Source organism: Ischnura elegans, chromosome 3 (assembly GCF_921293095.1).
Source record: "Ischnura elegans chromosome 3, ioIscEleg1.1, whole genome shotgun sequence".
NCBI lineage: Eukaryota > Metazoa > Arthropoda > Insecta > Odonata > Coenagrionidae > Ischnura > Ischnura elegans.
Window position 1 is genome coordinate 49,349,042 of NC_060248.1, and position 16,614 is coordinate 49,365,655.

At 37.1% G+C, this 16,614-nt stretch overlaps 1 protein-coding gene and 1 long non-coding RNA gene across 3 annotated transcripts in view; both read left to right on the plus strand.

Annotated features, from left to right (window-relative positions):
• Positions 1–266: 266 nt before the first annotated feature.
• LOC124155009 lies at positions 267–4,177 on the plus strand. The gene is made up of 3 exons (XR_006864091.1): positions 267–851; positions 2,044–2,217; positions 4,006–4,177. It is a non-coding gene; the product is annotated as an uncharacterized LOC124155009 (long non-coding RNA).
• Positions 4,178–6,878: 2,701 nt separating this feature from the next.
• Positions 6,879–16,614, plus strand: part of LOC124155756 — a 43,233-nt gene continuing 33,497 nt past the window's right edge. The window contains exons 1-4 of one of the 2 annotated variants that reach the window (XM_046529842.1): positions 6,879–7,222; positions 7,919–8,081; positions 8,527–8,766; positions 8,847–8,942. In XM_046529842.1, coding sequence (XP_046385798.1) covers positions 7,932–8,081; positions 8,527–8,766; positions 8,847–8,942 — 486 coding nt within the window. In that variant the 5' untranslated portion in view covers positions 6,879–7,222; positions 7,919–7,931. The remainder of the gene's footprint in view (positions 7,223–7,918; positions 8,082–8,526; positions 8,767–8,846; positions 8,943–16,614) is intronic. The other variant, XM_046529841.1, reaches the window with a different exon arrangement.

Here is a 16,614-nt window from a genome sequence, read left to right on the forward strand (position 1 = left end):
TTTTCTTTGATGAAGGAAACTACCCTATTATTAGTAGTGGCATAATTAGGAATATGCTTTGGGGGTGATGGGATTTGGAATATGCTTTGGGGTCGTGACCCAGGCAACGTGGAAATTTTAGAAAAATGACACATTTTAGCACTAAAAATTTAACTTTAAGCATTGCAGTGATTATATGCCAAAACTAAAACAAAAGTTTTATGTATTTTTTTTGCTTCTCTGAGGCTTTGGGGGGGGGGGGGGTGGATCTATCCTATCATCCCCCCCCCATAGTTGCGCTACTGATTATGAGAGTGAAAAGTTTTCTATCCAGGGAATGGATTCATATGTATTTGCTCTGATAGAGGTGGTGTATTTTTCTTGGGATAATCATTTTCTCTCATGTATTTTGCATAATAATCTAATTTCAGTGCTAACTTATACAACACAAGAGCTGTTGCAGAAATGTTGTGGCAGCTTGTCAGCCAAGCTCGATTTACCATTTACCCAAGGGTGCCAAAATGATTCTGAGGAAAATTGTAAAAACTACAACTTGTCACACCTTCCCCATGAAAACAATTCAAAATGGTATAAATTCCTGTATTTCCGTGCAAGCCTCTGATGGATGGCCTAGAACACCATCAGTTCTTGGATTTCTTAACTTTAGTAAATTATATGGATACTATTTCTTAACTTTAGTAAATTATATGGATACTACTTCATTTGGTGTTCTTTTATTTCTGTTGCTCCTTGAATCTAGAGAAGAAAGCCTTATAAGGTGAACTTGGATGGGTCATCAAAAAAAGTCTTATGGAATCTATGCAACCCACATGATGACATTATGGAAAAAAATTCTCAACTCTGACTCTTAGGTACGTTATTCGTCATTATGATTGAAGTTAATTTCAAATAATTTACCTTATTATTACTTTTTGTGGGATTATTTACTACCATATGATGACTTATTTGATAAGAAATGAAATTCAATCGAAATAAATATTATTTTACCTGCAATTTAGCCCCCAAAATGGAGTTTTAGAAATGTTGGCAAAAATGAGTTGTGTTGTGCTGGTGGTCTATACTCCAATTTTGTTGTTAATACATAGACATTTTTTAACCATATATTTTGTCAAAAAAACTTCAAATTTCATTTTAATAAACTATAAACGTGTATCCACTCTTTGATATTATCCATTCTCCCATATTTTCATAAAATTCGTCTTCATAGCCGTTTGATTCTAAAATCAGCCTGATTTTTCGCAAAATTTTAAACTTTAGAGCTCGGGCGGCAGTGGTTAATATTATTCGATTTGAAAAAAATTTTGTGTGCGAGATCCTTATATCATTTCGCAACTTTCCCGCATAGGGCAAATTTGATCAGGAAAAAAACCTTTTTTCGGCCCACCCTACTGAGGACTAGACCATGTCGTCACAAAAGCAGGTGAAAGACCACTCTTTGTTGAATATAATATCCACAAAGTAACAATTTTGAGTTAAAGAAGAAGCCTTTCATGGCTGTGTCAGCAGAATAAGCCCTGAAAATGGAGAACAACTCTTTCTTGGAAATGTGTGTGACATGGATCATATGAACTGGATCATAGCACATCACTGAGACAGAAGCTTAAGAACATATCTCCATTGAAATAGTACCAGGAAAAAGTCTCTTCATACAAATACATATTTTTTTTATCTACCCAAATTCTCAGAAAGGTTAACCTTTGGATACTGGATGCAGAAGGCATAGGATTTTTTCTTGGTGGTCTTAGTGACACAGGGGCAGTGAAGGTTTTCCTCCTTTAAGATTCTTTTTGAAGGCCGAGGGTGTTTGGTCTTGTGGAGGGCTGCCAATGATAAGTTGATCATAGAGGGCTCTTACCTCTCCCCCTCTCTCCCCCACTTGTGGAGGGGAGAAATTTTGGACATTTTTGATATGTTAGTAGGAAGTATGTAATGATTTTTAACCTTATCTTCAAGATTTGAATCTATTTATCTGTTTTTAAGTTATCAAGTTATTTATCTGTTATCAAGTTAAATGATGATTAGTATTTACTATCCATGTTATAGGCTTTGTCAGTTTTTGGAAGAAGTAGATATAATACTGCATTTAAAAGCCTTGGGGAACGAGGGGGCTCCACTGCTGATGCCCATCTATCATCATGCATTTGGCACATAACTCTTCTTGAATTTCTTGTACACCTTCATGTAAAGCAAGGGGAAATTCATAGAAAACAACAAACTGTAAGTAAAATGAAATGGATACTCATATAAATGGTTAACAAATGCATGCATATGTATATTTTTGTAGCATCTTTTTCTTGGTCATCAATTTGTCTCGCTGGAATGTTGGCATATTTTCCTCATTTTTAGTGGGAAGGCTATGAAATTTGCTAGTTGATTGTGTGCCGATTGGATTATACCCCTTCAGCTTCATGAGGGGTTAAAATTTTGTCCTAGCTTTGTAATTTATGCTCTCTAGTTTACTATGTATTGATGTCACGCTGGCATTTAAATTAAATATCCTGTTGCATCTTGGTATTTAATTAAGTAGGAGAAGTTATATGTGCTCAAGTTTGGATATGAAGAAATTAATACATAATAGATAACAAAGATAAATACATTATGGATGGGGATGGATGAAAATGGATGATTACAGGATTAATAAAATATCCTTCACACTGAAAATCGCTGTGAAAACAGTTCTTTTATTACCTGCGTATTCTTCATAAAATTTTGCTTTGAAAATCGTGCAGTAAACTTGCGCTCCAAACGACCCATCGCTATGTTTGCTTAGCGTGACGTCAGAGATCAGTAAAAAAAAATTACGTGGTGCCAGTACACTAGTCTTAGTTTTCTAAAAACCTATGTCTCTCTCAGAAATTTTTCCTTAATATAGTTTATTTTTTTCATAGCAATACATGCGAATTTAATCATCAATCATGTGACAGATTTGTATTGAATAATTGACAGGTTTAAAGAATGCATGCATACCGTAAGATGTAGCAGTCTGGAAAAATAGCTTTTATTTTTTCATCCTCATCATCTACGGTGATTTTCACAGCAAAAGATTTTGTTCTCACATTATGTTTTGGTATCACCTCAGCCTCAACAGTGCAAAAACTGAAATTTCCCATTGCTATAAATTTTGAAAGCTTCAATCACATATCTTTTATCGACAATGAGATCTTCCTGATCTGGTCAGGTTGTTAGACATATGTAGATGCAAATTTTCATGAAAACTCAAAGAGGGGAAAAGTTAATGCAAATATGTACTACACAAGGCTTGCCAATTTTCAGTTTGTTTTTCTAGAAATCAGGACTAGATGTGGCACTTTCAAGTGTCTTCCCTTTTTTCCCTTCCCAGCCCCGTAGAAAGCTACCCTCCAGATCAAACTCTTCACTAACCTTTCCTTTAAACTCTTACATAACGATCCTCTCAGAAGCTCCTTCCTGTTCATGGACGCCTCCTTTGCTAGTGCAATTCTCTTCCAAATGTCCTTACTACCGTATCTGTTTTTCTCTAACGTACTGCCTAAAAAGTTGAACTGATGTTTTTCACCACCCACCTTTATCTTAAGTCTCAAATTCCTTGCTTGTGATGCTTTACAAGACACTAAATTATCGATGAAAAATGGATACATATTTACCTGCCATATGGAGGACTTAATGTCATTACTCCTTTATTACTGATTTATTTTTTCTTTAAATATGGATGTACTGGCTGAGAAAAATGAATGGTAATTTTGATGTTTTTTGTTGGAAATAACAATTTTTTGTATAAATTAAGACAGAGGATATTAATGTATGTACATGTAACAATTTGCACAAGTGAGCACTTTCCATTGCCTATTATTCACCAGTTATCCTCTTGCTCACTTTCTGTTTTAGCTTTCTTCTCTGTGTAAATATTTGTTGGTAGAAAGTGCTAATTGAGTTTTATTGATGATGCAAAGCAATTAGATTCTTGAGAAATTATCTCTTAAATTTTTATAGCTGATTGTATATTAATCATAATTTTTTTTCTTACAGATTAAAGTAATTGGCTTGTTGGAGCTGAATTCTAATAACAATGAGGAAATACAGAGGGAAGCTGCAAATATTAGTCTCTTTTTTTGAGAGCAAAGGCCTGACAGTATGTCATATAAAATAGTAAATTCATTTTTGTATGATTTTTATTGTTTTTAATAAAAAATAGCTTGTATTTTGTACAATTTGTTTAACCCATATCCCCCCAGGAAACTTTCTACTTGCGATTGTAGAGATATTTAGGTTAGTTGCTCCAATGGTCGTCTTTCGTAATTCAATGAAATATTTTGGTGATACATCAACTTGTTCATTCAGAAGGACCCTTTGCCATGTTGCTACACTGGGTGGTAACGAGGTCTGAATCTAATGTTGTTCATTTTCTACGTAAGACCTTGATAGAATGGATGAATATTCAGGGAAAGCATATTATCGGGTGAAGGTAAGTTAAAATTATCTATGCAATACCATTCATCTATATCTACATCTACATAATACCCCGCAAGCCGCCTAAAAGGCTTATTTCAGGGGGTGTTAGGACACCAGCCGTTAACAGCTATAAAAAAAAAATAAAGGGATCTAACGAGGTTCGGACTGGCGTCTGTTAAAGCCCTTTATGGTTCGGGGGAAAAACGAATTCGCATATCTATCCGTTCGGCAAAACATCTCTCTTAATTTATCCTTCTATTGGACCTGGAAATATAGTGTGGCTCTAATATTATGTTCTCTGTGTCGCTCTTAAAGATATCCATTCTCAATTGTTCAAGCAATCTAAGCCTAACTCGCAGCCTCCGACTCTCCAACGGCTCCCAGCCTAATTCGCTTAACATCTGGGTAACACTGTCTGTACGCCCGTAGCAGTTTTTGACGAAACGCGCAGCCTTCCTTTGAATTTTATTCAGTTCGCGGATTAAGTCTTTCTGCATCGGATCCCATATGCTCGCTGCATATTCAAGGCCAGGGTATGTGGAACCTAGCACCAGGAAGGTGCCACAAGAGAGAGACACTGATGAAAAGACAATGGAGAAGGACATCCGCGCATGAGAGACGTAGAGCTTACCATCGTAATAAACATGGTCGAACTTACTTTTGTGTAATTTATTGAAGTGAGGCTGCTTACCGGATTACCTTAATCCCCTTCAATCATTTTATATTATGATACTTGATAGTAATTTACGGACAGTAGGCGTCAATATTGAATTTCTGTTTTGCACCAGACTTTTTCCATCAGTGGGCTTATTTTTACTAGATTCAAAAATGAACAAATGAGTTGATTAAGGTATTTCAAGATTCAGAAATATATTTGTGACGATTTGACAGAAAAAAAGGAGAGCAGGTTTTCTTCAAGAGTCTCACATGCTCAGAACGGTAGTGTAGCCATATGGCTTGGTTGGGTGGAAATGGGTCAAGATTACACCCTGTCAGGTATTCTCCTGTTTATGTAGTATACGTATGCGTGGCAAAGGTGGAGCCAACAGAGGACAGGGAAAATATCTCCACCTTATCCAGTCCTAGGAACAAATGCTTTGCTGAGCTTTTGAACTGAAGTCTGAGTCAAAGTTGCTTAGAATATCAAGAGTCCCTCAAAGCAGTGTTCCTAGTAGTTCACCTCAGGTGTGCAGCTATGAATTAAGGCTAGAGGGATATGTTTTAGGCACAGCTAATACTGGGGTAGCTGGGGGAAATGGAACACGGGAAGTGGCGGTGCCCTCCCCCAGATAATTTTTAAGATAAATGGTGAGTTTTATGATTTTCTGAGGGATCTAATCTTTACACTACTCTATAAGAAATATTTATCCAATTATGTAAATGGATTAAAATTTAAAATTTCTCGGGGGGTTTTATCCCTCAAAACCCCCCTCGCTGAACCACTGGTTGGACTATTATTTACGTTGAATGCCATTTTAAGGGGAAACCCTAGGGAATACTCTTCATTTGTGTAGGAACATAAGCAACAATGGACAACTACTATGCAGCATACCTACAGGGAAGTGCCAACTACTCTCTTGAGAGCTCTAAGCAGTTGCGATAGTTAGATGACTCATCTGTTTAAGCTCAAGATATAGACAGGAAAACCCAATGGTAGATCATTGAAAGCAGTCAACGACGCAGTTGTCCTACCCAGTAGTCACAGGCGGGGACCTGTTACATCCCATGGGTAAGTTGACCCATGCATGGGGTCAGGTGAGCTTGGCACCTGGTCGCGAGGGTTGCGTTTGAATTGTACAAGATTTCAATTACATGAGATGAAATACGAAATATGTAAGTATTAGGCAATAATGGGAGCTTTAACCATGCGCCCAGGGTATCATAGGTTCTTCACCTTAGTGTTATACGGAAGTTAAAATTTGAAATAAAAAGCCAAAGAATGAATCTTAAAAAATTCTGATCCATCATCATTACAAACCGTAGGAAGTATATCTATGCACCTACGATTGAAGATATTTAACAGCCGCCCGAAACTTCAAGCATGGTTAGCGCAATGGCAGATAATATCACATAAAGCTTAAAGCAGTATACCCCTGTGAAAAAAGAGCAGGCGGAAGAGGTATCATTTCATTGTCTATGGCCCTAAAATAGAGAATTGAATGCAATCCATAACTCCGCTTTCCAGCAATGGACCGTAGAATTCATTAATGGATACAAAACCCTTCACGAAGGCCACATGATGGATCAATTACATTGATTACTTTACATTACACAGAAGAAAACAATCATTGGGGCGAAAAATCCCTCTCGGCTACGCATTTCGATCGAACTAGTCACAGTCATTTCCTGAGTAAATAAGTTGCTTCGCTCGTCATCGGCAACCTATTGCTGAGGCGTTGAGTTGCCTCCAAAGATTGGTTGCCTCAGTTGCTTCCCGGAAACAGCAGTTCAGGGACTCACTACAGCTGATAGCCTCTTTATTGAATTAATCGGTTCATATTGTTAAATACTTCGATTTATTTAATTAAAAATTCTTTTCTATACGTTAAAAATTTCAGAGCATCTCGAAGTTGTTTGAGATTGAAACAATCTAAGTTTCTCTTAAGGATTATTTCCCTGTCAAACACCTTGCGTAGGAATATCGAAGCAAGATAATTGCACCATTGCACATAATGGTGGATATGGTGTATATGGTTTTCGTTGAAGGATTTGGGAATATTGGTGTCAGCTAGTTGTATTTTGATTTTGGCCTTGGATGAAGATCTATTAAGCTCTGGAGAGCTTAATAACCCATGTACGTACTTAATCTTACCTCCTCATTGAAGTAGCGCTGAAAAGCTTTGGGTAGCAGACAAGGTCTTCATCTGCAGTTTCTGTTTGTGATTAAAATGCTTATAATCCTTTCTCTCCTAGTTCTGTGCTGAGTTGTATGTTACCAGTTCACTAAAATTATCGGTACTACCAATAGAAAGGACTCGGGCACTAGTTAACCAAAATTCGATCACTTATGATAGATAACCGTGATTGTAAACATTCATGGCATCGAATTCACTATGGGTTTAGTTGTTACTTCTGATATTAATTGGGATGTTTGACAGCTATGTCATAAGAATGAAATGTGATTTTATTTCATATTTTGCGGAAAATTTTCCGTAGGTTTATTCTACATGTTATAATGTCATTTTGGTCTCACCTGTCAAATTCTGATATCCGTGTTCTATCCATTTAGTTGAGCAAGATTTTCATACGTACCCATTTTATAGTTATTAATTGCCATTTTTCCTTGAAGCCGTGCAGTGTGAACGAATATTTCGTTATTTTGTTTTTGTATTCCGTAGACATACTAGACATCACCCATGTTGTTTTGACCTTGGTGTTGAAGCAATTGTTGCTCTTTTCAGCTCCGTATGAATGATGTAGTATTTCGTATAGTTAATGGATGCTTGCCTAAAATTTATGTATTGAACAATGAAAGTCAATCATGTTACAGTTCCTGGGAACCCATGAGTGAGAGCATGGAGCATTTGATGAAGCTGTCCACTCAAAATCCTATCTCGCTGCTGATGAAGTACGGAATAATGGGATGGAATGGAACTTGTGCAGAAAATTGTTCGGGCCATGGAGAATGCCACAACGGGACTTGTCTCTGTGAAGTGAGTTTTTTCCTTCGTTTCACATTATTTTTGTTCTACCGTTAAACACACTTTCTGCAGGGCTCTTAACCATGCAATATTTCAGCGTGGGATGAATACGATGTTGGGAAACGTAGTTAGTCAGTGTAATCGAAGAAATGCCTAGTCAATGGAGATGCGTATCGCGGACATGTACATTTATTTCAACAACTCCTCTTGCTAGTTAAAAATTCTATTTTGTGACAGGCATCCGTTCTCTTTTCAAGTGGACTTGGTCGTGGTATTTCCGTAGGTTGTTTTGGGTTTAAGAAATTTTATAGATTACTATTGAGATGCTATAATAGTTGAAAAACCTTTTAATTTGCTGCGTAATATATGTTTTATTACTACTTTATTCTTTTAATTAATTTTATATTGTCGTTAGTGTATCATTTAGTTCATAAATAACTTCTTCCATGTATTTCAGATACAATTTGATGGAGAAGAATGCCACTCTCCAAACATGAGCTATTTTGTAGCATTTGCCACCGTTTTCTTTCTTGTGGCATTTATTTGTTTGGTGCAGCTGGTGATGTGCATTGCTGCAGAATTCCAACGGATGAAAGCTCCATCTTTTACACGGGCATGTCGTGTAACAACTCAAAAAGTTCTGTATTTTATTGTGTTTCTGGCTGCTGTCATTAGAGGAGCGTACTTCACATCCCCAGTAAGTGCAAGTTTTGTATTTTGTATCGTAGTTTGTAAATTATGTTCTTTGTAAACCCTTTGCATTGTTATATATTTAAGGCGGCGTTTATGGAAGGCTGGTCGAGTAGTCTTTTGAGTGCGTACTACCCTCTTCTCCTTAGTGGATCATCTCTTATTGTTTGCTTCTGGGCTGAGGTGAGTAGTAGTTTTTATTTACCATAATTTTGATTAGCCTCCAGCTCGGGCACATAATCATCCATCAATATCTCAGTTGTTTGGTAATTGTGAAGTGCCAATAACTTTGGCATCGTGCACCGTTGACTTAATGGAGAGGAAGACTTAATGGAAAGTTATTACTCATCCTTCCTATCCATTAAGTTCAAGTGTTCTTTCTCTCCTAAGACCTGGTTTCGGCATTAAGTCAGCTTTTGACTTGAGCTATCATGGGACTGTTTGTGTAAAATCTATCATAACTCTTATATTTTAGTGTGGCATCATGTACAGATGACAATACATCCTCATTTTCTTATTGACTTAGTGCTCTTGATTTGCTGTTCAGTTTGAAAGTGTCACCGCAGCAAATGTCCAGCATAATATTCTATTGTTGTATCAGCTCACGAGAGGAGTATTTCAAGCATCATAACCATTTCTTTATTAGTGTATAGCAATGTCCTTCTATTGTTGCGTCATTGTCATTATTTTGGAAAATGTGAGATAAGGCCGTGTCTTCAATTTAGACTGCTCTATTTGCATTGTTAAATTTCCTATGGCAGGGAAACTTTGCCTTCAAGAAAATAGCTGCTTGGTCGGTAAAGCCTGAATCACATGATCATTTTTTCCATCCCATAGAGCGATGGGTTTTCACCAACCAAATGACCCATCTTTCGACCCATCATTTTCTGAATCATACAGTCATTCCTTTAGTCCCTTATACCATCGCTATTTCTGTAACTTTATTATACTCGCTTTTGTGCGTTGGGGGTGCTCTGTCCCCCCAGACCCCCCTACAAAAGGCCTGCGGCCTGTTATTGCCACTATATTAGGTCATATACTTTTTGTCTGCCATTTGTTACTTGAGGGTCGTTTACTTTTCAGTTCGCTAGATTAGATATGAGCAATATTTCCTCTTTCAAGTAAACCGAGCGTATGGTACGTAGGTTACAATATGAAAATAAATTTTTATACAAGAGAAACATTTTTCTGAGGGACTTAAAAAATAAAATAAATTTCTACGAGTCAGACAGAGTCTCTTTGTTATTCCATTCAAAGAAAAAAAACCTTGAGAGCATATTCCACTGTAATACTCAATTGATACTTAATATCTTAACATAATGACTTTAAGAAATACAATAACTGCAGTTAACTACATTTTAATTGATAAAGCACTACATGAAGCGAGTAAACACTGCAAAAAGTACGTTTAAAATGCCAGTTTCTAATCAAACTCATCGCATTTGGATTTATATGGAGCATTAAATATTTCTGTTACTTATACCAAACACGTTTGATAAATGTAGTTCGATAAATACTATCAACATGGCACCCATTAGTTTGATAAAACAACTAAGATCAAACGAATAATTAACCTCATAAAGTGTGAGCCGATGAAAGATTTTCCACCTAGAAAACCATTTTTCTGCTTGAAAATCATAAAATTAGTACATATTTAAATGTAGGTTTTCTTGAAATAAATACAAAAAAAAAATCGGAGAAGAAATGTGTCTGCATAGAGTATTGAACACGGGTAATACCAGACGTAATATCAGATTGTCGACCAGGCTAATCGGTTTACCTTTGTAATCTTAGTAGAGGATGATACACACAATAGAATTGCGTAGGAACTGAATATCAATATCTAGTGAAAATGCGCAAAGTGGAGATCCTTCGCATGAATTGGGGCTAGTATGACGAATTTTATCGAAAGTTTATTTATCATGATCGCGAATGATGGAACTGCATTATGTACACTTGTTATATGTTGCTATGATTGTTTGATTGTATGATTGCTGCGCCACCATTGGATTTTGATGGCCATTTTTTGAACTAATCTCCATTCTCAATTTTCATTGAATAGACAGATAAATAATCGGAAATTTATTGTTTTCATAATTTTTCCTGGGGTTTCAGACAATTTTAGAGGGGATCTTCATAAGACTTTTTGTCGTATCTCGTCTCGTTCACCTCAAACATTTGTATTATGAGTAAGTGGTCATAACTGGGCTTTATAGTATATAGATATATAATAATATCTGGGCACACCAAGTTAAAACAAGCAATCGTGTGGTGTGCCCAGAAGGCTGCATCAGAGAAACAATCCCTGAATCACTGATTACGTTGAAAACTATAAAAGTCAGATTTTGCGTGACAACTCAGAATTTTGATTGTTCAAAAGTTGTTGGAGCAAAGAGGTTTGCTTGTTTACAAAATTTATAATGCATTAAAAAATTTCTGTTGGTGGAAAATTCTTGTTAGAATCGCCTCTGCTAGAATTTAAGGAAAATGAATGTAAAGGAAGGAATGAATAGGTGATCAGTTTATGCAAAATATGTCCGTAAATTTACTTGAAGAGGAAATGGATGACATCAAGAATTATAATGGATGACTTACTTGTCCCGAAATAACTTTATTTTTCTTAGAAATCTTTTGTAAATTCATGATTTTTCAATATTTTGTTTTCTTTTATGAAGCAAAGTAATTGTGTTTTTATATTTTGGGTTGGGGGTCGGGACCTTCTGGGCATCTGCCCTTGCTATGCCATAGGCATAAGGCATTCTATTTCCTGACAATGGGAATTTTTTAGTCTAATTAATAAGTTTTAATTATTGAATTTAATTTTAAACTAGTAATAGGGTGGTTTCCTATTATTTTTTTATTGCCTAAATCGAAAGATTATTACTCCTGGAGTACGTATTTCACGCTTTTAGATTTTTAAATGACGATATCTATTTTTCGCGATTAAATGAAAAGTGGAAAATTTCAAGCATGCGAAAATGCGACGGGTAAGTATGAATGCCGGGAAAACCCCATGTGACATCTTTATGGTTCCCACTGCCGCAAGTGAGGTGACCTTGGGGCGAGGCTTTGAGTGCTGATACAACATAGGATGGTAGCAGGTAGCAGAGTACCCTGCTAGCAAGTAGTGCCTGGCTTAAATAAGGATTATTAATACCTTATCAAACGAGGAAAACTTTATGACCTTAGCCAGTTTTAATAGGTGATTATTAAGACATGTTTCCCTGAGCTCTGTGCCTCATGCATGCATTGGTAACCTCAGGCAATGTAAAACTCCTATCTACTTGTGCGAAAGATCCACAGAGAAAAAATCATTCCCCTTGACCAGGATTCGAACCCGGATCCCCCGATTTCCGGTCGAGTGCTTTAGCTAGTTAAGCTACCGAGGCGTTGTCCGGTAGTGTCAGAAAATATCCACAGGGAAGAATGACGCCTCGGTAGCTTAACTGGCTAAAGCACTCGACCGGAAATCGGGGGATCCGGGTTCGAATCCCGGTGAAGGCGAATGATTTTTTCTCTGTGCATCTTTCGCACGATTGTGCATTGCGGGTGACTCCCGTAAAAGTTATCACCGCGGCTAGTCCCGGTATACTTTAAACTTATCCTATCTACTCGTATAGAAACTAGGTCCCTATGACGTCACTTGGAGTGTTATCGCATGGGCGCCAATCTTGCCTTTTTCAAATGAGGATAAAAATTGACCCTTGCCATTCGTCTAAACCGGTATTTCTAAAACCAAATAATTTGTATATTATGAATACACTAATGGTGGGTAAGGAATCGCAATCAATGCCTTTCGTTTTCTTTGATGAAGGAAACTACCATATTAAGGAGAAAAATTAGTATAAAAAATAAATTATTATGTACACAAATTGGGGGATGGCTGCGTCTTGCAGATACATATATCATTTTTTGATTTTGCAGCTCACCATAGCAGCTTTTTTCAGTTTTACAAAAATCAAAGGCAGTGTTGAAAATTTTATTTTACTTATATTTTGAAGTAAAGTAAATTTAGTTTACTTGGTGAATGAAGTTGTTTTTTTTAATGTTACCATCTTTTCAAATTTCAGCATAATTTTATTTGCATATGGCATGTGTTTGAAAAATGATGTACACAATGAATGAGAGATTATTTAGTATCGATTAATGTACCATTCCACTAATGGGGCATGAGCGTGTAAGGATTGCTGTTGTAGATTCTGGTTATAATGGCTACCTTAAATTACAGGTTTTTACAGTTAATTTTTATATTTAGCCATTTAAACTGACCACACATTGGTCGTTTTGCTTTGTAGTTAATCAAGTATGCAATTTTGTGAACATAAGAAACCAATTTTGTTCATTATCCCTCATTAGGGAACGACTCCTGGCCTCTTATTCTTTTATTGCCTCTTGAACTGCAGATTGTCTTAAATGTGGATTCAATAAATGCTTCAATGTACGCGACATCAACTTTAATGCTGGTTGAACAGCAGAAAGCAGCTTGAATTTTGTCACCATGATGCTTTATCTAGTCTACAGTATCCATTTATTGAGTGGCATTTAACATGGAGGTGGAGGCCATATTACAGATGAAGATTGACCCTTTGCCCAATTATAATGGACCAAATTAAATACCAACCTTCCTGAACTGGTCTCAGTTATTCAGTGATATAACCCATTAAATTATTCAGCATTAAATAGTCAATTGGGCTAAAGAATAAACCGGGAGAAAACTGAAGCGTAAGAAAGCTTAAATCAAACACCTACAAAATGATTCCATCATAAAGCACTCACTAAATTATTCGTCGAAATACATCTATGAAAAGTTTGCATCTGGCGACCAGTGTTGAAATGAAAATGTTGGAGGACGTTGCTGTAATTATCGATCATCATAATTTTTAGAGGGTTAATTGCGTTTTGTTGAATTTAGGTTGAATGAGCCATGTACAATGAGTGATGATTGTACAGGCTATTTTTGGCCGTGGAACGGTTATGTGACTTACTTTAATGCTCCAATTAAGTGATTTGACTTGCAAGTTCAATTAATCCATAATCATTCACAAATATTGGGGAATTATGTCTTAGGATTTTCAGTCACTCCTCGTGGAAATTCCAGCAGTTGCTTCATGCTACTCTTGTCCAATTTTTAAATTATAGATTGCTGTACTTAAAGGATTAGCCAAAACAAAACATTTGCCAATTTCCCAAAGTGAAAAACTTCGTGCTTCACGTTTGGGGCTTTTTTGTGATAACAGTGCTTTGATAAGGCCACAATGGCGTGGAAAGAGAGCCTACAGGACCTCTGCCTGACCGCTTTCCTCGAATCGATCACGTTCGCAGATGGGTAGAAGGCTACTTAAAGTGAAGCCTGTGGGCAACAAATTGGAAATTCCAAGAAATCTCGGCGTGGAGGGTAACCGTGAGGAATCCGGTGATACGTTGGTGAAAGCGTCTTTAAGCTAGGGGACTCAAATATTTTTAGCCTTCTTTCCGCTCTACTGAGTGCCCCTATTAGAACCAACGTTTCCAAAATTCTTTGGGTCCGTTTCGCTCCAAGTTTTTCGTAACTTAGTTTTTGTTTTAGTCCACAGGGTCAGTATTTTGACTGTAATTGTACATGGATTTCGTACACGGATTTATAAGGGCGAAGCCAAAATCATTTTGGGGGTTTTCATTTGGTGTATGTTCTCGTGGGTCTGTAACTTAAAACATTTCGTAGAGGTTTGAAATTCCCCCGCTTTCTTTGCGTAGCGTATTTTCATGGAGTTTTGTCCGCCTTCTTTCTTAATGTTATTTCTTAATGCTAGGCGTGTTTTTCGCTGCCGACTTAGGTGATTATGTAAACCAATCTCGTGTTTTATATCGACCATTTGCAATTTTGTGCTTGTTCACTCGTTATTCGCCTTCTTCTCGTCGAGATAGAGGGTTGTGAGATCAGCGATGGTGATCTAAGCCCTTTTTCTGCGAGAATGGTACTCAATATTTGATTGGAGCGCAAGTAGAGCCCACGAGAGGTAATGCGCGTACTTTTTATTTTTCAATTCGTTATTATGCGTCGTTAAAACTTGAGCGTCGAGGTTCATCTATGTGTTGTGGAGAAAGTTATCTTCTCTCGATGGTCCGCACAGTTCGATTAATGCCTCTGTATAATGTCTTTACGCCGAAATCAATGAAAATCTGTCCAAAATAAAATTCATCATCTCCTGCTGATAAGAATTTTAACTTGTTACTTCTGGGTTAAGGAAGGCTTTTCTTCGTCCTATGATGAAGTGCCACTTAGTACGCCGAAGCCTTTCTCCAGGTTTTTTTTTATTTACAAAGCATATTTTTGCGGACGCATCTCCGAGTATTTCATAAATCCCGCGGCACGATTGACCTTTGCTTGTTATAGAATTTCCCCAGGATTAAATATCATCGCAGGCTTGATATTGTCCTGTGCTTTATTAATTTTTTGTTGAACCATGTTTCCCTCGGTCACGTGATGGCGATGGTTTGCATCAAGTGGTTTTAATATATGCTTGTGGCTATAGTCGAATTTATTTAGCATTACCGATTGAGGCAATGTAACGAGGAAGTTCGAGCGATTATTGTTTTAAGCGCACGTTCATAACACTATTCACCTACGGGCAGCTTTTCACGGGAAATATTATGGGATACGAATTTGTACCTTTTTGTCGGTCCCTGGGATCCGTGAATCGCACCCAGTCCCAACGTGAAATATTATTTTTGCGCTTCACCTTATATTCTTCCTTTTCACGTACATTTACCCGTAAATACTCAAAAGTGCCGTAATTATGCCATGAAATTATAACTTCATAACGCCACAATGCAATCGAAAAAGCAGGCGCACAGCGAAGGCTAAATTTGGAAGTCCTTATCATGAATTATTCTTCCCCGCATTCCACGTTCAGTCGCTAAGTTTTCGTGGCTCTAACTGCTTCGGATAAAATCATTGATGTCGGATATTCTAACACCGAGCAGGATTTAAGTTGTGTTGGTACTAGCTGTTAATATATGTGATCACATACCGTTGAAGGTTTTATAGTTCAAAAATATTTTTTTTTTAAATGCGCGTCGTGTTGGGGCATACTTAAACCGCATGTCGTCTTTTTAATCCATTTCGAATAATTCCACTGTCTATTTATTTAATATTCGATTATAGTGAGATGTGTTTGTGCGTATGAGTGATCATGTGGTCTTATTTTGGTGTTTGGATACATCCGCGTTCTTTGATAATCTACGATGGAGTTGTGTCACTTGAGAGCTTGCTCGTTGCTGCAGCGGGAATGAGGACGAGGTCCTGCGCAGTTATATTGTGATGGGTCATCATCCCATGGGATTTGCTCGGGCTAACATCAGTGGCCACCCGTGGAGGTCGCGTCATTTTGACCCCAGAATTTAGCTTGATGGGGTTGTGACCCTCGAGCGTAAATATGTCATCCTCGGAGGAGATCGATTGGACTGTCCGTTTACTGTGTGAAAAGGAAGCGAAATGTAAGAGCACCTTGCGATGTTTCAGCCAGTCTAAAATAAGTGACCCTAGATTTAATAATTCGTATTTTTTGCAATTATCATATTAAGTGGATGATGAGATTGGTCTAAAAGAATGTACTAATTTGGTTGTAGCCCAAGGGCAGGGGTTATTTAAATGACCGTAATTGCTGGTAACTAGCCTTTACTGCTAGGCAAGTGTTGAATATGAGTTAGGGTTGGTGATGGGTATTTTTCTTGCCCACTATTGGTTTAATGAAACTATATGAAGTATATTTTGCGAGTAATAATCTGTCATATTTGATGATGTTTTCTGTCATTATGCATGCCTATTTACCCTTGACACAAATCATTTATCTTGTGTCATGAAATGTGTTCATTT